Below are 23,133 nucleotides of genomic sequence, written 5' to 3'. Positions count from 1 at the left end.
GAAATCTTGAATGGGGTGGGTAAGATTCATTGGGGTAGGAAATAGTTGGAAAAGAAATCCAAGGGATGGGAAGTCTTTGGGATGAGATCTCATGGGATTAAGAAACGCTTCGTGCTGATGGGAAATAGTTTGCATGGGAATCTGTTGGGCTGTGAAACTGTCGGGATGGGAAATCGCCGGGAGGATGAAAAGTCTTGGGATGGAAAAGTCTTGGGATGGAAAATCCTTGGGAGGGGAAAGTGTTGGAGTGCGAAACCCCCCTGGGCCTGGCAAATGAGGACTGGGACGGGAAAGGCTCATGCGGATGGAAACTGATGGCGCTGGGAAGCCTGCTTGGGTAGAGAAACTGCAGTCCTCACCAAGATGGCGGTGAGGGGCTGGTCAGCCGTTGGGGCGGAGCCCCCGTTGCCCGGGTTCCCCAACGAACCGCCCCACTCTCCAGCGACCATGGCAGGTACAGCAGCGGGCTCCCGCTCCTCCCGGGGCTGCGGCCCTGCCGGCGAGCCCAGCGCCCGAGAGCTCAGCCCAGCGCCCTTTTTCCTCACAGAGAGATTCCCCAGACGGCTGCCGCCGGTGCCGCAGACGCCCAACTCCCCCTTCGTTGTCCCAGCTGAGCCGCCAACGGTGGCTGCCTGGCTGCTGCCCTCCTTCCCCGGAGCGATGGCGGTGCCCTTGCAGCCCCCCCAGGTACCCACCCTCTCCTACGCGCTGCCCCAGGCCACCGTCTGGCACGTGGTGCCGGAGGTCCAGGGGCAGGTGCTGCAGCTCCCACCCGTGGCGCAGCTGCCACCTGGGGGGCACCTCCCACCCGAGGGGCACCACCTGCCTCTGGTGCAGCTCCCCCCTGTGGGGCATATCCTGCAGCCGGTGCAGCTCTCCCCCGTGGGGCATAACCTGCAGGTGGTGCAGCTCCCACCCGAGGAGCATATCCTGCAGGTGGTGCACCTCCCACCCGAGGGGCACCACCTGCAGCCGGTGCAGCTCCCCCCCGTGGGGCATAACATGCAGGTGGTGCAGCTCCCCCCCGTGGGGCATAACCTGCAGCCGGTGCACCTCCCACCCGAGGGGCACCACCTGCAGGTGGTGCAGCTCCCCCCTGTGGGGCATAACCTGCAGCCGGTGCACCTCCCACCCGAGGGGCACCACCTGCAGCCGGTGCAGCTCCCCCCCGTGGGGCAGCTCCCCCACACCGCTCTTCCCTGTGCCCCTGTCTGCCAGTGCGGACAGCCCATGGTGACGGGGACACTGGTGCCCCACCATGCGCTGGGGCTGGGGCCCAGGGCCGTGCTCCACGGGGAGCCCCTGCACCCCGCAGGCACCTGCCTGTTGCAGGCCCCCGCCCACCGCAGGCCCCCGCCACCCCTCGTCCCGGGGCCTCGGCTCCGGGGGCAGGCGCTCCCCACGCCCCGCACCGTGACCAGCAGCCAGGGGCAGCTGCCGGAGCCCTGCGACCACGCCGTGGGGCTCAGCGAGGACCAGGGGCCCCCGCTGCCTGACCCCACTCCCCCCGAGCCTTTCCTGGCTCCATCGACCCGCAGCACCCAGACGGCGACGCCCGACGGTGAGTTTGGCGCTGGCACAGCCGCCCGGTTGTCGCCCCACACCCATGAGCCATGGGAAAGCTGACATCGCCTGTCTTGGGGGATTTTCTTGCTTCGTCCTCAGCGGCGACAGCCCCGCAGGTGCCTGAGGAGCCCCCGCAGCTGCCCGAGATGGGCCCTGATGCCTTCGCCGAGGCCTTTCCAGAGCTGGCAGGGGACAGCCAGCTGCTGCAGCACCTGCAGGACCAGCTCCTGGCCGACCTGGACATCCCCGGCACGGAGGAGCTGTTCAGCTGGCTCGAGGCCGTGGAGCCCCAGGACGCCTTCCCCGATTCGCCCAGCAGTCCTGCCCTCAGCCGCCTCCTCTCCCAGCTGCCCGACCTCTCCGAGGACATCGAGGAGCCGAGCACGCAGGGACTGGAAGCCACAGGAGCCCTCGGTGAGGTACCCTCAACCCCTGGGGTGTACCCCGAGAAGGTTGGGGGTGGGCTGTTGGTGCAGTCCCCTATTGTGCTGGCATTGAGCCCCCCGCTCAGCCCTGCAGCCAGTCCCCTGCCCGGTGCCCTTAGTAGACCCCTACCCAGTCCACCCCTGAGTCCCCCCAGGAGGTCCCCTGACACCCAGATCCTCAGTTCCCCTAGTAGACCCCTGCCCAACCCCCCCCTGAGTCCCCCCAGGAGGTCCCCTGACACCCAAGTCCTCCGTGAGCAGAGGACACCCCTGCCCAAATACCCCCTGGGTCCCCTCAAGAGCCCCCTGGCTGCCCCTGCGTCCACCGGCACCAAGCGGGGGGCCAAGCGCCCCGCGCCCTCCAGGACCCCCGGGACAGCGGAGAGCTCGCAGCACAAGAGGCAAACAACAGAGAAACCCCCCGGCAAGGACAGGAAGATGCTGCTGGGCCAGGGTCTCCAAGGCCCCAGGACGCCTTGCCAGGGACTCCGTGCCAGGGACGCCAGGATGTCCAAGGCCCCAGGACGCCGTGGCAGCAGCAGGAAAGACGGCAGCAGCAGGCAGCAGCCAGCGACCAACAACAGCCGGGCGCCCAGCAAGAGAGCCCGAAGCCCGGGGGCTGCTGGGGGGCAAGGAGCAGCGTCGCCGCCTCCCCGCAGAGCGCGGCTGCTGCCGGAGACTCCGAGCGCGGAGCCCGGTGCCGTGCGGCCCCAGGACAGCCTCTGTCCCCAAGGCGTCAGGGCCAAGACGCTGCAGCGCCAGCGCCGGGGCACAAAGACCCCCAGCGAGACTTTGCAGCCACTGGGGGTCAGGGCGAAGGCGCTGGGGCCAGGGCGCCAGCTGCCCTGCGTGCAGCCGCAGCCCACCTCCAGCAGCCCCAGCACGATGCCCAGCGCCGCGCAGACAGTGCCAGGCTCCAGCGCTGTGCCCGCTGCCCCCCAATCCCCAGCTGGCGGCAAAGAGAAGGTGGTGCCGGCACCACCAGGCAGCACGGCGTGAACAGGGGACGCTGCCCTAGAGCAGGCACCCAGAGCGCTGTGCCTGCCAGCCGCGGGGGGCCAAGCGCAGCGGGGGGCTCTGCCCACACAGCCGCGCATGCTGCAGCCCCTGGCACGGCCCCGCGTGGACTACGTGCCCTGCGTGGGGCCCTGGGCAGGCGGTGACGCGGCGCCCACGCCGCTGGAGGAGCAGGAGGAGCCGGTGCCCATCACGCTGCAGCAGCGTCCCGAGCGGGAGCGCCTGAAGCAGCTGGCCCAGGAGGAGCGGCAGCGGGCGGCCCACCAGATGAAGATCGGCCCTGTGCAATTCTTCGCGCAGCGGCAGAAAGACGGGGCCATAGCCAAGTATGCCGGCTACCCGTGACCCTGCGCTCCTCGACGGCCCCTGCAGCACCCAGTGGTGCTGAGCTCAGCACGCAGGCACAGAGACCTCTGCAGGCACCTGCTCCAGCTTGAGCCGCACTCTTCAGCCCTTTCCCCTCTCGCTTGCCCTTACCCTTCTTTAGTGCTGTAGCTAGTCAGTGTTTCTCACTGTCAGGGATGGGCAACGGGGGGGGATGGGAGATGGGGGGGTCACGAATGAGTGTTGGGAGTGTTGCGATGGAAGCTGTTGGGATGGGCAATACCTGGCATGGGCAAGTTTGGGCATGGGAACTGCTTGTTGGGACACAAAATGGCAGGGATTGAAAGCTTATTTCTTCCTTTCTGGTCCTTTCTCTGCTTTATTGCCTTTTTTCTTAAATTCCTCTAGTGTAGGTGTTCATTCAGCAACGCCTCTGCCTGCAGTTGTTCTGGCAGTGGGATGCCGAGGGGATTTAATGCAGCCCGCTCCCGCTGCCCATGCTCAGTCCGTGAATGGATGTGGGCATGGCCAGCACGGACGGGAGAAAATGGGTGGATGGATGGATGGATGGATGGATGGATGGATGGATGGATGGATGGATGGATGGATGGATGGGAGTTGGGAACTGAGCCTTGGGATCAGCAATGGGAGGTTGCTGGGATAGGAAATGATCAGTGGGATGGGAAGTCATGACGGTGATGGGGATTCATTAGTGTGAAATGATGGGATGGGAAATTGCTAGGTGATTTTGTGATATTGTGATCATGGTGGATTTTTTGTGATATTTTGTGATGTTGTGATCATGGTGGTGATAGGAGAGCATTAGGCTGGGAAAAAATTGTTTACATTAATAAATTTTATTGATTGTCTTTTTAATGTATTGTATGATTTGTATTATTATTTTCTATTCCTTTATTATTAAACTCTTTATCAATGCCTATGAGCTTTTATTTTCCTTCCGATTCTCTGCACGTTCACTCAGGATGGGGGGACGTGAGCGAACAGATGTGTGGTGCTGAGCGGCCTGCCGGGTTACACCACAACAGACTTTTTGGCAGCCAAGCTGGGGCACAAAGGGTTGAGCTAACGTCACATCTGACCGGAATGTTTTAAAAGAGTGTTTCTTATAAGCTTTCTCTGAGATTGATAGTTGCTGGTCACAATGTTGATTTTGTCCTTTCTGGTGTTGTTTTTCTGTGCTTTTTAGGTGCTTTTTCTTAATCCCTTTCTTGTTGTTTATGATCCCTGGGGGCTGGCCTATGTTTGTTGATGGTTTTGCCCACTTGCAGGTAGCACGTGCTCCTCTTGCACCGACGGTGAACTTAACCCAGTATTTGTCCCCGAATGACAACCTCTGTGGTTAGACAAGGAGTTAAAAATTCCAGCCAGCGATCAGCCCTGAGGCAGGATGGCTACAGGTGGCAAGGGCTGGGGGGGGATGTGGGCCGGTTTTTATCACGATTGCCACCCCCGATGGCTTTGGAATTCAGCCCTGAACAAATGTGGTATCCTACGGCGCTGCTAAAAGGTTTTAGAAAGGTGTGCCCCGATGCTGGCAGTGCCAGAGATTTACAGCTCGCCAAGTTGTCCGAGAAAAGTTTGGATTTGTTACCCGATGCGCAAGAAGCCAATCCAGACACCAGGTCGAGACACAGTTTTCTTTCAGAACTGCGCGAGTCTGGGTACCAGGTGGTTTCCCACAAAGCCAGCACATGGAAAGATTTTCCACGCCACGCTTGATACAATCTTTTATCACTGCATTTCCATGCTAGTACAATCCCCTAACTTCTCACAGGTTCCAGAATTAGCCTACGGCTGACATGACAAAATGATTCTGCGCATCCTCAGAGGGGAAGGGTCTCCTCTTGGGCTGGGGTCTCTCACTCTAGGGCTGTGATTTTTTGTATTAGAATGAGGGTACTTCGTATTAGAATAGCTTTCCATTGTTTTCCAGTGGTTTCCAACAAATGGATTAGTATCAAACTCCAGTGCACGTGTGTAGGATTTTTCCTTACAAAAGGGTCTTCTCGAGTAAATAGATTCCTAGTTATTCATCCTTTAGATAGCTTCAACTCCAGGGTCATCTTTGCCCTTGCCTGAAAATACCCATTTGGTATCTGTTCTCATGAAACAAAGTTAACGAAAAACAAACAAACAAACAAACAACACAAAACTAGTTCCTAGCACCAGCGGCTTGTTTGCTGGGTCTGCTCTGTGTGTTTTGAAGACTATTCAGTACAATTCAGCACCTTCAAGAGAAATTGTGTGGGTCTATGAAAATGCGTCTTGATCTGATGCAAGCCTGTGACGCACCCTGAAGGCCCTCCAAGCCCTGGGATGGGCTCTGAGGCCCTTCCGAGCCCTGGGATGTTACCCGCAGCCACTCCAACCCCTTTGACGGGCCCTGCGGCCTCTCCAGCCCCGCTGACAGGCCCTGCAGCCACTCCAACCCTCTGACGGACCCTACAGCTGGCTCCGGGGACTGCCCTGTGGCATTCCCAGTCACCGATACACACAAGATGAAAGAATGGATGCACAAGTCATCTCGTTTAGTAAGGGAAGAGAGTCCTACTGAGAAGGGGAAGGAGCAATAGGAAGGCGAAGCAGACTACCCCAGTGGAGGGCCGTCCTAGGGAACAGCAGGCTGAAGACCACCATCTAAAAGCAGCAGTAACCAGGTGATCCCGATCTCTGGGTGAGCTGTGAGACATGCGGAAAGATTTCAGCTGTCCTCCAGGCGAGCACATTGTCACCTTGCTGCTGCCATGCTGGGATAACGGCTCCGGTGTCCGGGCTGTGTCTGTGCTGTGTCTGTGCTCTGTGCTGGGCCTGTGCTCTCTGTGCTCTGTCCGTGCTCTGTCCGTGCTGTGTCTGGGCTGTGTCTGTGCTCTGGCTGGGCTCTGTGCTGGGCCTGTGCTCTCTGTGCTGTGTCCGTGCTCTGTCCGTGCTGTGTCTGGGCTCTGTCCGTGCTGTGTCTGGGCTTTGGCTGGGCTGTGTCTGTGCTCTCTGTGCTGTGTCTGAGCTGTGTCTGTGCTGTGTCCGTGCTGTGTCTGGGCTCTGTCCGGGCTGTGTCTGTGCTCTCTGTGCTGGGTACGTGCTCTGGCTGGGCTGTGTCCGGGCTGTGCTCTGTGGTCTGTCTGTATTGGCCTCCTTTCTCCCCACTTCTTCTCAGAGCCTGTCTTCAGATGAACAGTCTCAGTCCTTTGTCAGCCATCCCGAGACAAGCCACCACCCCCGACGGGACCGCTGAAATCAGAGGGTGCACCTTCCTGTCTGTGGTAGCAAGAACTCTCTGGTAGGCAACAAGATCCGGGACGAGCCCCTAAACCCTGAGAAAAATCTCAATAATTTTCTTCAGACAGGATCTTCTGTGGAGCTTTTTTATTCGCGATTGCAATGGCGGGCGTCCTGCAAGCAGGAGCGCGCAGTAAAAGTTTATCATAACCGTGTATTCCCTATTACCCGACACCTGATTTCTCCCCTGTTTCTTCATTGGCTGAGTACTACGGGTTCACAGCCTACTCGACGCACTACTATACCATATATGTACAGTTTTATTTGACCAACCGTTAATTTCTCCTTATCCTTTTATTTTTTCCTTCTTCTCTTGTGACTAGAGGGCCCGTGATCTTTGCTTTTACTGATCTCGCACTGCTCATCCTGTTTTTCTTTGCTATCCTCGTTATTTTGGGACAGTGGGACCTTCCCCTTATCTGCTTAACAGAGTCCCCACTGCTATGCCACACAATGCCACTTTTGAATATGCAAGGTTAGTGGATTTTTCCACTGCAAAAACACCTTCTATTGCAAAAACACAACTTTGTTTCTCACAAGGAGAAAAAACAACACGCCTAAAGTCAAGCCACATGCTAGAAAGAGAGGAGGATGCGCAGCACGGGAAGCTTCCCACAGAAAGGAGCTGCATTTGGGGTAAAAATCTGTCCCTTTTTATGTCATTGAGACATACGAGGGCGTAGGACACCAGCACTTCAGGTAACCAGGAGATGCTGTGCGTTTCGATCCGTCCCCCTGAGACAGCCACTAGGTGACGATGTTTCCAATTTTCTTTCAAGAAACCTTGCTTTCTCAGGCCCAGGTGTCCAGCTGCACATCGAGGACGTCCCTGGCTCCCAGGCGCAGTTCCCAGGCCGAAGGCCGAGCTCCCATCCGAACCCCCGGCCCGGCAGACATTGCTCCTGGCGTTGCGCAGCAGCCATTTCATGTCAGCCTTTGCTCATGGCAGTCAGCTTAGCGCCGTCAGTGCTGCCATCGGGGTGCCCGAGAGCCGTGTGAGGTCAGCAGAGAGTCACTGTCAGCCTTTGACCTCACAAAGGTGGGTGGCCATAAGTGCCCTGAGCGTCCAGCTCGCATGGAGTACTGCTGGTGGCACTCAAGGCATGGAGGTCTTGGTGGTGGAATAGGAGACGCCGATGTCCTGCTGGTGGAACAAGAGACGCTGACGTCCTGCTGGTGGAAGAGGAGACTTCAGGGTTAGAGGTCCTGCTGGTTAGAGGTGCTTAGGAGTGGGCAGCCTCCATCCCGGTGGCCGAGCATCTCCACGGCAGGGAGATGAACTGAAGCTATTAACTGAAGCTATAAATGGCAGGGAAGGGAAACAGGCGTGGGTCATTGTTGTCTGACAGCTTCATCAGCTGCCTGCGTTAATGAATGCGATCCAGGAGTGGACTGCAGTCAGCAAGCACCTCTATAGTCGGGGTGTGAAGATGATGAGGCCTTAGTGGGCTGGCACTTTAACCTTCAAAAGAGCCCCTTGTAGTCACGCAAGCAGTCCCTTGCTCTTGATCGTAGCTGCTCCTGTTTTCTCACTGTCCACCATTCCAGCTGGACTGGGGAAAACAAGTCTGTTTTAACTTCCCCACTAGCGTAGAAGGCACAGGCTGTGACAGAAGACATGCAGGAGTCTTCACATCATCTAGGGCTGCCCGGCTTTGATAAGCCATTCCCATTACTTGCTGGGAAGAAATCACCTTGTGTGGACACAGTTCAGTCAAAATTAAACTGCTTGTTGTGATACAGCCTAGTTACATTAAATACAAAAGATATACTAGACCACTATAATTGCACCCACATTGCAGGTGGTACAAATACAAGTATTTTGCCTTGAACAAACGCCCACTATCAAGACTAAGTGATAACATTTATGTTCCAGGCCTTAAGACCTTTGTGAGCTCCATGGAGAGACATTCAGTCACGGAAACCCTTAATGCCAGTGTGGTAGCTGTAGATTATTTTCGGGCAACCTCTGGGAAGGTCCCTAGAGCTCCAAGCTATAAACTAAGAAAACATTGCTTCCAGCAGCCTTAAATGCATTATCAAACCTAAATCTCATCTAATGGATTTAATGAATGTTTACTTCAATTAGCATACGTACTGTCCTGAAGAGGAAATTAATAGCTTTTTTTTTTTTTTTTAATTCCCCTTAAATAGTATCTGCCCCTATAAGGCTTTACCTTACTTAGCCGCTTTGTAACTTGGCTATACCCCAGTTCCAGGGAAAAGAAACAGATCATAGAAAAGATAGTCATAGACTGCCCAGCTAAGGGGGACTTCTAAAACATACATTGCCCTTTAGGGAATGAAGATAGAAACTCACTGGCTGATGCAAAGCTTAGAGTGGAGAAAGAACGATTTAGTGCTTTACAGCAGCAAGAGTAGAGCTGCTCCACGAGAGAAAACAGGGTAGAATAAAGGATGATGGCTGCACTATAGGTAAGCACACAAACAGGACCCAATCCTACAGCACCTACACAACAATGGCAGCAACCAGCTTCATCAACCACCCAGTGATCATCAGAGAAAGCAAGACCAAGCAGACATCCTGAGAGACAGCCCTACTTATAACATGAGCCCAAAGCTCACCCTGCAAAGTTGAAAGAGAGACCCAGAGCCATGACTACCCACAACCACCTCAAAAGAATGAGCCTCCTAGGCCTGTGCTGAAATGGAGGTCATAGTTGATGAGCAAAAGGTGTTGGGTAGAGGACCAGGTAAGATTGGCTGGGGCAATGAAGGCCTGAGGACACTCAGGACCCTGACTCTTGAAACCCAGCAGGTAAACCCCTTTTCAGCAATAGCTTAATCTGCAACTTTGTCTTGATGTAATGATACCTGTTCTAATCAATAGCATTTATTTGTAGTGCAAAGTCACACTCCTTGAGAAACATAGCTCTTTTTTGACCTGGTGGTCAATTGTATTGATTGATGTAAGCAGTATCAATCCACACTATGTATAGTATTGCACCAAACATGCATGAGCCTTGAGATGTCAATTAGTTTAATTATTTCCATGTGTTCCTACTTTATATAGGCCATTACTGCTATTAACAGTGGTGGAAGATGTTGATGTCTAGTGGTAGGAAGTATAACTGTCACTAGCCTTGGTGAATATATCTTGCAGTAGTAAGCAGGAGCATAAAAAACAAACAAACAAACAAACTTCTCAAAGAGGTAATGTATAGATGTAATCTCCAAAGTCTTCCTTCTCACCTTTTTTGTTCTTCTAGAGAACTCTGACCTTAGCCAACTACCTAGATGATTCTTGAGAGTTGACCTTTTCCTGGGGATGGTAAATAAAAGTTGGCTTAATAAATAAATAATGCTTGGTCATCCTGGCAGTGTTTGTGGACCACTAAAGAAAACCTTTGGATTCTAGAAAATACAGACAAAAAGACAGAAAGAGACAGATAGAAGAGTGGGTCTGATACTTTTTAACTGGTGGGAATCTCAACAGAAAGGTTTTGTAGTAAATGTGAGAAAGTCATAGAATGGGAAAATTTAGTTATTATGCATTGATTAGAAAAAAAAAAAAAGTCCATTACCTTGTAAATCTTTTCTTTCTGCCTCTCTTCATGCAGACCTGAGTTTGCCAAAAGCCTCTTGCTGTGAGCTTTGCTGTATGCAGCAAAATTGCCACTCAGAGGCATTACACGAGCATATAACATAGGAGAACCCCATAACTTAAGCATTAAGGCAAGAAGAAAGGTGAAATTATTAAAAATCATTACCTTCTGTAAATTGCTACTTGTCTTTTTGTCATATGCCACTGCTGTAAACCAAAATAACGTAGATTTCAGTGAGGTTTACAACTCTGGTGGGGATTGTTGTATATAACTAAGCACATAAACATGAGCATGCTTTCCTGCCTTGTTGTCATTTCTAGAGATATCCAGAAGAGGTCAATGTTCCCTAGCTTTCAGGTTACTCACATGAAACGTTTTCAAACGTATGTTTTTATTTAGAAAATGCTGAGCTGCCTGGAAAGTTTCATCAGAAAGGAAGCAGCAGTATTAATGTGCTTCTTCCTGGGGATTTGAATGCATTTTGTTAGCAGTATAAGGGGAACCAGGGATCAGAGAGACAATATGCAGGCAAATAACTGCTGACCACATCATCAGGACTCAAATATTTCAAAACCAACGTTATGGGATTTTAGCTAAATTTTGGTTTTAGAATTGACAGTATTAGGCTGAGATTGTTTTCTGCAGACAGTAGAGCAAAGCTATGAGGACACTGGAGTAGCTCCAGGCATACACAGGAGAAGTGCTAGACCACATCTCTGCTGGCAATCAGTGATTAGCTTTTCAACTTAAAGCTTTCGAGCACAGCTCTCTCTGATCCCTATGAAGGTCACTGGAATTGCAGCAGTGCAGCTGAGCCTCCTGATTTCTGGAGTAAAGAATGTTATCAGCATCTGCAACTGAGGATTGCCTTCTACTGTACTCTTGCTCCCAAACGGTCAGCAAGGTTGGTGTGCCTGTGAGAACATCAGGGCCCCATAGTCAGCAGTGCATCTGCAGGCTTTTTGCATGGCAGTAGGTTTTATCTTGAAATGACTTATTTCCCTATGCTATTCAGAAATGTCCACTTGGGGTGGGGGTGGGGGGTAATTTTTTAGTTCTGCAGAGTTCCCAGAAATCACTAATTGTAACAGTCATTTTGCATTGGATATTTTACTTCAATCTTAATAGATGTCTGGGAATGTTTCACAGGTTAGAGTAATTCAAAAAAATCATATTAATCATATTTCATCTGAAGGAAAGGGCAAGTGAATCTTCTGTATTGACCACTGGCAACTCATCAAATAGCTTCAAATCACAGCCGAACATAGTTTAATGAAGATTAAAGCCTATTAAATAAAAAAGGACTGTTTTCATACCTGTGTTAGCCGACTGGCTGAAATGACTGCAGTTCCAACCATGTGGGCCTAGAGCATCTTTTAAATGACACCTGGGAATCATGTATAGATAGGAGGCACTAGACAGCACCCTACAAACTATGGGTGAATGACAATAGTCAAGGAAGCCTTTGGGGTCTGTAGTCAGCTTGTAGAGCATTGCACACAAGAACACCTGAAAGTAAAGATGACAGGAGAGGTGTAGAATTAACCACAATGAAGAGGCATGTTGGCTCAGCAGAGAAGCAACTGTATAGTGATGCATTTTTAGATCTGTGCATCAGACATGCTAAATACTATCACCAGCAATTTTCCTTGCTTATTTTGATGGCCACTTGCACAATAATAGCATCTTAAAAATCTTCATACACTGTGGGGAAAACAATTTGGTCCATTTACAACATGTAGATCCAGTCTTGTCACTGCTTCTGGAGGCTTGTGCCCAAAGGTCTGCTCATTCATGCAAGGTAGCAATGCAGGAAAAAGGACTGTGCAAAGCCTGTAATTATTCTCACATGCATATTGCTTCCCAACATATTCTCCAGGGTCTTTCAGTTATGCAGTTGTTTCCATTAAGCTCTCTTATTTAAAACAAAATACAGGGTAAACATTTTGCCCTTCCACAGTAACCAGCACCTGCCTAGCCTATCCCCTTGGGACAGGAGCTTGTCAGCAGGATGGCTGTAGTTATTACCATAATACAGGAAATAAGTGTCATTAGGAAAATGCAAATGTGTTTTGGTTTCCTTTTCCGTCCCACACCTTTTGCCCCAGCCAGAGGGGAGGAATGAGAGCCTTGCTTTCACAAAAACATTCTTTTCACAGCCACGTGTTCCTCAGGTTTTTGTATTCCATGTTGCAGGCTGGTAAAAGCAGTTTTTGCTATTTTCATATTTCCCTTGGACGTTTGAAATCCCAGCTCTGGCCTTTCTAGCTAACACATGAAAAGCAGAGGAGATGGCTGCTGCAGATGCCATAGGCTGCAAAACCTACACCTCTCTTGATTTCTGAGAGAAAGAACCCAAACTATGCTTACAGAAAGCTTCACAAGATTCAAGCTAAACTCGCCATTTTCTGAAGCCTTACTCAAGGTTTTGGGGTCTTCAGAACAGCTGCTTTGCTGCTTATGAACATTTTGCTGCAAGCCTGTAAACTGTTCAAGGTGCTGGAGCAGGAAGGGGGAGAAAGGTGTAATCTAACACTAAATCCAAAGCCAAGTCCTAAAGCGTGCATGTTGACCAGCTAAAGCCAGCAAGTTTTGGGTGCATGCAAGGTGTTTTGCACTGTGTCCTGAAAGGAACCCAGAACCCTGCGAGGAATAGGGTCTCTGTCAAATTCCCAGACTGAGAGGAAAGGAGGGACTGGGCAAACACCTGGTATGGGCAAAGTGCTGAAGCAGCTTCAAGTCAGGCTTCACAAAATCAACCACTGAGTTTAAAACCTTGGCTAAGCTTTGAGCTTTCTGTGTACAGATGAAGCATCCCTTTTTTTCTTTCTTCCTTCCTTCCTTTCTTTCTTTGGAAAATCTTTGTTCCCAGGCAGGTTACAGTCTGGGGCAAGGGATATGTTTTTTATTTTAACATTCTATTTAAGGTTTGCCAATTAGGTGCTAGCAGGGCCTGCACGAAGACCAGCCTTGCGCTTTAGGAGACGTGCCAGCAGGAAGCTTGTGTTATTCTGACATTAAGATGTCGAGTTTAAGCGCAGTATTTCGAAAATAAATGTAAATAGTGGCGAGTAACCGGCAGACCCGCCAAACCCTTGGCGGCTCCCTCACGGACCCACCAAACCATGACAACCTCCCCCCCAGCCAGAGCCTGTCGGGAGTTGTAGTCCCCGCCGCGGCGGGCAGGGACGACGAGGCTCCCGCCGGAACTACGACTCCCAGGATGCCGCGCGGCGGCGCGGGCCGCGGCCATTACAGCTCCCCCCTCCTCGGCCGAAGGGCCCCTCGCCCTGCGCCGCGCTGCGGGGCCGGGGGCGGAGGCCGCGCTGTCGGGCGGCGGGGCCGTGCCGGGCCGCGTCGAGCCGGGCCGTGCCGGGCCGTGCCGGGCCGTGCTCACCGTGCTGGCGGGGGCGGTGCTCCCGCCGGCGGCCGGCACTTCCTGTGACGGCCCATTTCCTGCGCGGATGGGGCCGGCGGGGGGCGGTGGCGGCGGCGGGCTCGGTCCCTGACGGGCTCGGTGGCCGCCGGGAGCTCCGTCAGGCAGCGATGCGGGTCCCGGGCCCTGCCGGCAGGCGGCCCCCGCCGTGAGCCGCCCCGCGGGGAGCCGCTGGGGCTAGCGGCAGGCCGGCCGGCCGGCGCTGCGGGGTGCATGGGGGCGCCCCCCGCCCGCAGAGAGGTACCGCGGGGGGGGCCCGGGCAGCCGGGGGCGGCGGGCAGGGCCGGGCCGGGCCGGGCCGCGCCGCGGGGTTAACGCCCGTGTCCCGCCCCCCCACCCCCTGGTTTTGCAGGTGTGACTCCTCCGGAGGACGGCGCTCGGCCCCGCAAGGCCAGCGGCCCGCGGAGCCCCTCGGCCGGGCTCCAGGAGCCAAAAAAAAAAAAGAAAAAAAAAGAAGGAGGGGGCGCGGGCCCCTGAGGAGAGCATCACCCCCCTTCCCAGGCGGCTGCTGCCTCCTGAGAGATGAAGAAGTTTTTCGACTCGCGTCGGGAGCAGGGTGCCTCTGGCCCCGGGTCGGGCACCAGCGGCGGCGGCGGCGGCAGCGGAGGCCCCGGCAGCGGGTACATCGGCAGGGTGTTCAGCATCGGCCGCCACCAGGTGACGGTGGACGAGGTGCTGGCCGAAGGTAGGAGCCCGGTGCCCTCTGCCGAGCGCCCTGCCGCGGCTTCTCGGCCCTCCCTCTCTGCCTCGCAGAGCCGGGAAGGCTTCGGCCTTTCCCGGCACCCCACCTCCCCCTCTGTCCCCGTCTCCCCTCGTATTTCCTTGTCCTTGACAGGCGTGCGGGCCGGGGGCATCCGCAGCTGACGTTTCTGGTCCTCCCATGCATGAGTCCTGTGTGCGTTTGCTGGATTTGGTTTAGTTGTTTTTGCGTTTTTTTTTTTTTTTTTAATGCTTTAGGAACTGCAGGGACTTCAGGAGTCAACGGTTTCCCACCTTGAAACTGGAAGGCTTTTTTTCCCCCCCCCCAAGTCATATGCTTAGGTGGAGGACAAGGTACTGTAAATAAAGCGGTGGTCTTCCCTCTTACTTTCTTCACCCAAGGCCCTTCATGCCTGCCTTGAGCAGATAGGAAGAATACCCTGGAGTAAATTTCTTGTATATATTTGGCAAGCACATATGTTGAGTAGAGCTAGCTGTGATCTGGGATGAGGGATTGCTGTTTGTGGGGGTTTCTGTGGGGGAAATGGTAATCCCAACTGCATTAAAAAAAAAAAGTACAGAACTGAGGACAAACTGGATTATAAAACTCTTACGTGTACAACCCTTGCTGTGCAGCAAGCTGGTGGTATTATTAATATTTGTTGATTTGTAATCAGCGCTGCTGCTTTAACTGTCATTTTACATTTAATTTGTTTGAACTATAGGGAATCTTATTAATGTCTCTGGCTGGTAACCTTAGCCTCGACCTTCAGAAAAATGTTGGCCTCCATAGACCTGCTCCTGGTCCATCTATTGCACAGCATCCTTTGCAATTTCAGTCAAAACCACTGTTTTGTTTTGATCTTGTAATTGTGAAGGAGAGGGTAGCTGCTCTATGAGAGCTGAGTGGGAGGACCTGCGTTGGCTTTTACAGAAAGAACCCTAAAATGGAAAAGGAACTCTATGTATGCTGTATGTGTTCAGGTTTGTGAAAAAGTCACCTCGGTGTAAAAGAAAATAGATCTCTAACTGGCTTTCAGATAGGTTTTGGTGCATGCTGAGCTGAGGGGGGCACCAAAACCAGCCCTTCAACGAATAATTATAGTGATTATTTTTTTTCCTGACTTGAAATTTGCAATATGGATTTACTTTGGCTGATACTTGTAAGGCCTTTTTGGCCCTAGGAGTTTAGGAGCTGGACAAGCTAAACCTGAGATGCTCTCAGGCTGTGTTTTTTTGTTTGTTTGTTTTTAAGTCAGTCTGGCCTCATCCTGGTAACATGGGAAAGCGGAGACTTTTTTTTTTTTTTGCTGATGAATAATCTGTTGGCAGGTTCTGCCCTGGTGCTGACGGCACCAGGAGGTGCGCCTGTGTGTCACCGGGCTCTCTCCTGCCTGTCACGCCCAAGCCACAGCCAGCAGAGGTGCAGGAGGGGCAGCACAGATTGTATGGGCAAAGGGCTGCGGTGGAGACGTGCCTGCCCTCCGTGCCTGTGAGGGCTTCTCCCTGTGACTCCTGTGTCCCTGCCTGGCCTCTGGGACAGAGCATGGCCTAGCATTGGCTACAGCGACTAGATCTGCTTGTGCACACCGAACGAGAAGCAGCAGTCCTGTAAAATGGATGTTAGGTTCTCCTTTCCTGACCATGCTATAAGGCAAAAGACTTTGTGAAGTGCGCTAAGCAGTTATTTTCCTCGCAGTGAGACTCCTGGTACAGGCAGTCCAAAATCCCTCTGAGTGGTGAATGAAGTCTCCAAGGAGACAAGAGCAAGGTGCCTGGTAGGTTTGCAGGTTGTCACCTTTTGAAGGAAACGGAGCACTTCAGGTAACCAAGAGATGCTGTGCGTTTCGATCCGTCCCCCTGAGACAGCCGCTAGGTGACGATGTTTCCAATTTTCTTTCAAGAAACCTTGCTTTCTCAGGCCCAGGTGTCCAGCTGCACATCGAGGACGTCCCTGGCTCCCAGGCGCAGTTCCCAGGCCGAAGGCCGAGCTCCCATCCGAACCCCCGGCCCGGCAGACATTGCTCCTGGCGTTGCGCAGCAGCCATTTCATGTCAGCCTTTGCTCATGGCAGTCAGCTTAGCGCCGTCAGTGCTGCCATCGGGGTGCCCGAGAGCCGTGTGAGGTCAGCAGAGAGTCACTGTCAGCCTTTGACCTCACAAAGGTGGGTGGCCATAAGTGCCCTGAGCGTCCAGCTCGCATGGAGTACTGCTGGTGGCACTCAAGGCATGGAGGTCTTGGTGGTGGAATAGGAGACGCCGATGTCCTGCTGGTGGAACAAGAGACGCTGACGTCCTGCTGGTGGAAGAGGAGACTTCAGGGTTCGAGGTCCTGCTGGTTAGAGGTGCTTAGGAGTGGGCAGCCTCCATCCCGGTGGCCGAGCATCTCCACGGCAGGGAGGCCGCGGGCAGCACGAGCCAGCCGCCCCGCGGGCTGACAGCAGAGGCCCCCGGGGATGAGACGTGCCCCACCTGCCTGGGCCTGCTGGCCGAGGCAGCACCTGAGTCCTGCGGGCACAGCTACTGCTGCGGAGAGCTTGAACCTCTTGTAAGTTTAGTCTTGACAAAGAAAACCCATCCTAAGTGCATTTGCCTTGCAGGCATTGGTAAGTTGGCCCTCCTGATGGATTTTCACTGCCACAGTAGTGCCTCTAATAATGCTACTGTTAATTAGTGCTCTACCCTTCCGATCTTTTACTAAGGTAGCTAGAGAGAAGTGCAGACACCTGTTTATTTCCTGGTAATACCTGCAAGAACCATCTATCTACATCTTCGCCAGATTCATCATAGCGCTCTTGGTACCGCTGATCTGTGTTGCTCTGGAATAAAGTGCAATCGTTAGCACGCCAAGTGTCCATGCCCTTGAATCTACCAGAATCGTGCAAATCCCTGTTGTGATCTCTCTCTAGCTGTGGGCTGGCTAAGCTGTCTTTTGGATGGTGAAAATGGGAAATCGTGGGGATGGGAAATGATGAGTGGGATGAGAAATGATTGCTGGGATGGGAAGACTTCCTTGGGCTGGAAAGCCATGGGGCTAGGAAATGAAAGAGACGGGAAAGCTTCCTTGGGAAGGAAAAGCATTGGGATGAGATACCTTCCTTGGGGAGGAAGTCATCCTTAAGGAAAGGCATTGGGATGGGAAATCTTCCTTGGGGAGGAAATCATTGGAAAGGAAAAGCATTGGGGTAGGGAAATCTCTCTTGGGATGCGAAATTATTGGGATGGGAAATCTTGAATGGGGTGGGTACGATTCATTGGGGTAGGAAATAGTTGGAAAAGAAATCCAAGGGATGGGAAGTCTTTGGGATGAGATCTCATGGGATTAAGAAACACTTCGTGCTGATGGGAAATAGTTTGCATGGGAATCTGTTGGGCTGTGAAACTGTCGGGATGGGAAATCGCCGGGAGGATGAAAAGTCTTGGGATGGAAAAGTCTTGGGATGGAAAATCCTTGGGAGGGGAAAGTGTTGGAGTGCGAAACCCCCCTGGGCCTGGCAAATGAGGACTGGGACGGGAAAGGCTCATGGGGATGGAAACTGATGGCGCTGGGAAGCCTGCTTGGGTAGAGAAACTCCAGTCCTCACCAAGATGGCGGTGAGGGGCTGGTCAGCCGTTGGGGCGGAGCCCCCATTGCCCGGGTTCCCCAACGAACCGCCCCACTCTCCAGCGACCATGGCAGGTACAGCAGCGGGCTCCCGCTCCTCCCGGGGCTGCGGCCCTGCCGGCGAGCCCAGCGCCCGAGAGCTCAGCCCAGCGCCCTTTTTCCTCACAGAGAGATTCCCCAGACGGCTGCCGCCGGTGCCGCAGACGCCCAACTCCCCCTTCGTTGTCCCAGCTGAGCCGCCAACGGTGGCTGCCTGGCTGCTGCCCTCCTTCCCCGGAGCGATGGCGGTGCCCTTGCAGCCCCCCCAGGTACCCACCCTCTCCTACGCGCTGCCCCAGGCCACCGTCTGGCACGTGGTGCCGGAGGTCCAGGGGCAGGTGCTGCAGCTCCCACCCGTGGTGCAGCTGCCACCTGGGGGGCACCTCCCACCCGAGGGGCACCACCTGCCTCTGGTGCAGCTCCCCCCTGTGGGGCATATCCTGCAGCCGGTGCAGCTCCCCCCCGTGGGGCATAAGCTGCAGCTGGTGCACCTCCCACCCGAGGGGCACCACCTGCAGCCGGTGCAGCTCCCCCCCGTGGGGCATAACCTGCAGGTGGTGCAGCTCCCCCCCGTGGGGCATAACCTGCAGGTGGTGCACCTCCCACCCGAGGAGCATATCCTGCAGCCAGTGCAGCTCTCCCCCGTGGGGCATAACCTGCAGGTGGTGCAGCTCCCACCCGAGGAGCATATCCTGCAGCCGGTGCACCTCCCACCCGAGGGGCACCACCTGCAGCCGGTGCAGCTCCCCCCCATGGGGCATAACCTGCAGCCGGTGCAGCTCCCCCCCGTGGGGCAGCTCCCCCACACCGCTCTTCCCTGTGCCCCTGTCTGCCAGTGCGGACAGCCCATGGTGACGGGGACACTGGTGCCCCACCATGCGCTGGGGCTGGGGCCCAGGGCCGTGCTCCACGGGGAGCCCCTGCACCCCGCAGGCACCTGCCTGTTGCAGGCCCCCGCCCACCGCAGGCCCCCGCCACCCCTCGTCCCGGGGCCTCGGCTCCGGGGGCAGGCGCTCCCCACGCCCCGCACCGTGACCAGCAGCCAGGGGCAGCTGCCGGAGCCCTGCGACCACGCCGTGGGGCTCAGCGAGGACCAGGGGCCCCCGCTGCCTGACCCCACTCCCCCCGAGCCTTTCCTGGCTCCATCGACCCGCAGCACCCAGACGGCGACGCCCGACGGTGAGTTTGGCGCTGGCACAGCCGCCCCGTTGTCGCCCCACACCCATGAGCCATGGGAAAGCTGACATCGCCCGTCTTGGGGGATTTTCTTGCTTCGTCCTCAGCGGCGACAGCCCCGCAGGTGCCTGAGGAGCCCCCGCAGCTGCCCGAGATGGGCCCTGATGCCTTCGCCGAGGCCTTTCCAGAGCTGGCAGGGGACAGCCAGCTGCTGCAGCACCTGCAGGACCAGCTCCTGGCCGACCTGGACATCCCCGGCACGGAGGAGCTGTTCAGCTGGCTCGAGGCCGTGGAGCCCCAGGACGCCTTCCCCGATTCGCCCAGCAGTCCTGCCCTCAGCCGCCTCCTCTCCCAGCTGCCCGACCTCTCCGAGGACATCGAGGAGCCGAGCACGCAGGGACTGGAAGCCACAGGAGCCCTCGGTGAGGTACCCTCAACCCCTGGGGTGTACCCCGAGAAGGTTGGGGGTGGGCTGTTGGTGCAGTCCCCTGTTGTGCTGGCATTGAGCCCCCCGCTCAGCCCTGCAGCCAGTCCCCTGCCCGGTGCCCTTAGTAGACCCCTACCCAGTCCACCCCTGAGTCCCCCCAGGAGGTCCCCTGACACCCAGGTCCTCAGTTCCCCTAGTAGACCCCTGCCCAAACCCCCCCTGAGTCCCCCCAAGAGGTCCCCTGACACCCAAGTCCTCAGTGAGCAGAGGACACCCCTGCCCAAATGCCCCCTGGGTCCCCTCAAGAGCCCCCTGGCTGCCCCTGCGTCCACCGGCACCAAGCGGGGGGCCAAGCGCCGCGCGCCCACCAGCACCCCCGGGACAGCGGAGAGCTCCCAGCCCAAGAGACCAGCAACAGAGAAACCCCCCGGCAAGGACAGGAAGATGCTGCTGGGCCAGGGTCTCCAAGGCCCCAAGACGCCTTGCCAGGGACGCCGTGCCAGGGACGCCAGGATGTCCAAGGCCCCAGGACGCCGTGGCAGCAGCAGGAAAGACGGCAGTGGCAGGCAGCAGCCAGCGACCAACAACAGCCGGGCGCCCAGCAAGAGAGCCCGAAGCCCGGGGGCTGCTGGGGGGCAAGGAGCAGCGTCGCCGCCTCCCCGCAGAGCGCGGCTGCTGCCGGAGACTCCGAGCGCGGAGCCCGGTGCCGTGCGGCCCCAGGACAGCCTCTGTCCCCAAGGCGTCAGGGCCAAGACGCTGCAGCGCCAGCGCCGGGACACAAAGACCCCCAGCGAGACTTTGCAGCCGCTGGGGGCCAGGGCGAAGGCGCTGGGGCCAGGGCGCCAGCTGCCCTGCGTGCAGCTGCAGCCCACCTCCAGCAGCCCCAGCACGATGCCCAGCGCCACGCAGACAGTGCCAGGCTCCAGCGCTGTGCCCGCTGCCCCCCAATCCCCAGCTGGCGGCAAAGAGAAGGTGGTGCCGGCACCACCAGGCAGCACGGCGTGAACAGGGGACGCTGCCCTAGAGCAGGCGCCCAGAGCGCTGTGCCTGCCAGCCGCGGGGGGCCAAGCGCAGCGGGGGGCTCTGCCCACACAGCCGCGCATGCTGCAGCCCCTGGCACGGCCCCGCGTGGACTACGTGCCCTGCGTGGGGCCCTGGGCAGGCGGTGACGCGGCGCCCACGCCGCTGGAGGAGCAGGAGGAGCCGGTGCCCATCACGCTGCAGCAGCGTCCCGAGCGGGAGCGCCTGAAGCAGCTGGCCCAGGAGGAGCGGCAGCGGGCGGCCCACCAGATGAAGATCGGCCCTGTGCAATTCTTCGCGCAGCGGCAGAAAGACGGGGCCATAGCCAAGTATGCCGGCTACCCGTGACCCTGCGCTCCTCGACGGCCCCTGCAGCACCCAGTGGTGCTGAGCTCAGCACGCAGGCACAGAGACCTCTGCAGGCACCTGCTCCAGCTTGAGCCGCACTCTTCAGCCCTTTCCCCTCTCGCTTGCCCTTACCCTTCTTTAGTGCTGTAGCTAGTCAGTGTTTCTCACTGTCAGGGATGGGCAACGGGGGGGGATGGGAGATGGGGGGGTCACGAATGAGTGTTGGGAGTGTTGCGATGGAAGCTGTTGGGATGGGCAATACCTGGCATGGGCAAGTTTGGGCATGGGAACTGCTTGTTGGGACACAAAATGGCAGGGATTGAAAGCTTATTTCTTCCTTTCTGGTCCTTTCTCTGCTTTATAGCCTTTTTTCTTAAATTCCTCTAGTGTAGGTGTTCACTCAGCAACGCCTCTGCCTGCAGTTGTTCTGGCAGTGGGATGCCGAGGGGATTTAATGCAGCCCGCTCCCGCTGCCCATGCTCAGTCCGTGAATGGATGTGGGCATGGCCAGCACGGACGGGAGAAAATGGGTGGATGGATGGATGGATGGATGGATGGATGGATGGATGGATGGATGGATGGGAGTTGGGAACTGAGCCTTGGGATCAGCAATGGGAGGTTGCTGGGATAGGAAATGATCAGTGGGATGGGAAGTCATGACGGTGATGGGGATTCATTAGTGTGAAATGATGGGATGGGAAATTGCTAGGTGATTTTGTGATATTGTGATCATGGTGGATTTTTTGTGATATTTTGTGATGTTGTGATCATGGTGGTGATAGGAGAGCATTAGGCTGGGAAAAAATTGTTTACATTAATAAATTTTATTGATTGTCTTTTTAATGTATTGTATGATTTGTATTATTATTTTCTATTCCTTTATTATTAAACTCTTTATCAATGCCTATGAGCTTTTATTTTCCTTCCGATTCTCTGCATGTTCACTCAGGATGGGGGGACGTGAGCGAACAGATGTGTGGTGCTGAGCGGCCTGCTGGGTTACACCACAACAGACTTTTTGGCAGCCAAGCTGGGGCACAAAGGGTTGAGCTAACGTCACATCTGACCGGAATGTTTTAAAAGAGTGTTTCTTATAAGCTTTCTCTGAGATTGATAGTTGCTGGTCACAATGTTGATATTTTGTCCTTTCTGGTGTTGTTTTTCCGTGCTTTTTAGGTGCTTTTTCTTAATCCCTTTCTTGTTGTTTATGATCCCTGGGGGCTGGCCTATGTTTGTTGATGGTTTTGCCCACTTGCAGGTAGCACGTGCTCCTCTTGCACCGACGGTGAACTTAACCCAGTATTTGTCCCCGAATGACAACCTCTGTGGTTAGACAAGGAGTTAAAAATTCCAGCCAGCGATCAGCCCTGAGGCAGGATGGCTACAGGTGGCAAGGGGTGGGGGGGGATGTGGGCCGGTTTTTATCACGATTGCCACCTCCGATGGCTTTGGAATTCAGCCCTGAACAAATGTGGTATCCTACGGCGCTGCTAAAAGGTTTTAGAAAGGTGTGCCCCGATGCTGGCAGTGCCAGAGATTTACAGCTCGCCAAGTTGTCCGAGAAAAGTTTGGATTTGTTACCCGATGCGCAAGAAGCCAATCCAGACACCAGGTCGAGACACAGTTTTCTTTCAGAACTGCGCGAGTCTGGGTACCAGGTGGTTTCCCACAAAGCCAGCACATGGAAAGATTTTCCACGCCACGCTTGATACAATCTTTTATCACTACATTTCCATGCTAGTACAATCCCCTAACTTCTCACAGGTTCCAGAATTAGCCTACGGCTGACATGACAAAATGATTCTGCGCATCCTCAGAGGGGAAGGGTCTCCTCTTGGGCTGGGGTCTCTCACTCTAGGGCTGTGATTTTTTGTATTAGAATGAGGGTACTTCGTCTTAGAATAGCTTTCCATTGTTTTCCAGTGGTTTCCAACAAATGGATTAGTATCAAACTCCAGTGCACGTGTGTAGGATTTGGCCTTACAAAAGGGTCTTCTCGAGTAAATAGATTCCTAGTTATTCATCCTTTAGATAGCTCCAACTCCAGGGTCATCTTTGCCCTTGCCTGAAAATACCCATTTGGTATCTGTTCTCATGAAACAAAGTTAACGAAAAACAAACAAACAAACAAACAACACAAAACTAGTTCCTAGCACCAGCGGCTTGTTTGCTGGGTCTGCTCTGTGTGTTTTG

At 55.0% G+C, this 23,133-nt stretch overlaps 2 protein-coding genes and 2 long non-coding RNA genes across 8 annotated transcripts; 3 read left to right on the top strand and 1 right to left on the bottom strand.

The window, feature by feature from the left end:
• Positions 1 to 363: 363 nt before the first annotated feature.
• On the top strand, positions 364 to 2,990 carry LOC125180971 (proline-rich protein 36-like). Its single transcript, XM_066983318.1, has 5 exons — positions 364 to 454; positions 548 to 687; positions 865 to 1,008; positions 1,219 to 1,315; positions 1,666 to 2,990. The coding sequence occupies exons 1-5, from the start codon at positions 364 to 366 to the stop codon at positions 2,988 to 2,990; spliced, it is 1,797 nt and encodes a 598-aa protein (XP_066839419.1).
• A 5,334-nt stretch (positions 2,991 to 8,324) lies between these two features.
• LOC136786980 (uncharacterized) lies at positions 8,325 to 13,720 on the bottom strand. Its single transcript, XR_010826641.1, has 3 exons — positions 13,590 to 13,720; positions 11,509 to 11,701; positions 8,325 to 10,398 (listed from the first exon to the last, which is right to left on the bottom strand). It is a non-coding gene; the product is annotated as an uncharacterized lncRNA (long non-coding RNA).
• LOC136786979 (uncharacterized) lies at positions 13,475 to 17,176 on the top strand. Of its 5 annotated transcripts, none has more exons than XR_010826639.1 (4): positions 13,475 to 13,868; positions 13,981 to 14,313; positions 14,464 to 14,523; positions 15,660 to 17,176. It is a non-coding gene; the product is annotated as an uncharacterized lncRNA (long non-coding RNA). The 5 variants fall into 5 exon arrangements; XR_010826638.1 differs by lacking the exon at positions 14,464 to 14,523 and adding an exon at positions 14,586 to 14,681 and having other exon boundaries at positions 13,479 to 13,868; XR_010826637.1 differs by lacking the exon at positions 14,464 to 14,523 and having other exon boundaries at positions 13,490 to 13,868; positions 14,586 to 16,491; positions 16,580 to 17,176.
• A 2,024-nt stretch (positions 17,177 to 19,200) lies between these two features.
• LOC136786970 (proline-rich protein 36-like) lies at positions 19,201 to 20,577 on the top strand. Its single transcript, XM_066983317.1, has one exon. It carries the CDS (start codon positions 19,201 to 19,203, stop codon positions 20,575 to 20,577), a length of 1,377 nt encoding a protein of 458 aa, XP_066839418.1.
• The last annotated feature ends 2,556 nt before the right edge of the window (positions 20,578 to 23,133 follow it).

This window comes from Anser cygnoides, chromosome 26 (assembly GCF_040182565.1).
Source record: "Anser cygnoides isolate HZ-2024a breed goose chromosome 26, Taihu_goose_T2T_genome, whole genome shotgun sequence".
Taxonomy (NCBI): domain Eukaryota; kingdom Metazoa; phylum Chordata; class Aves; order Anseriformes; family Anatidae; genus Anser; species Anser cygnoides.
Note: the sequence above shows the minus strand (reverse complement) of the source record. Positions and strands in the feature narration are given on the sequence as shown.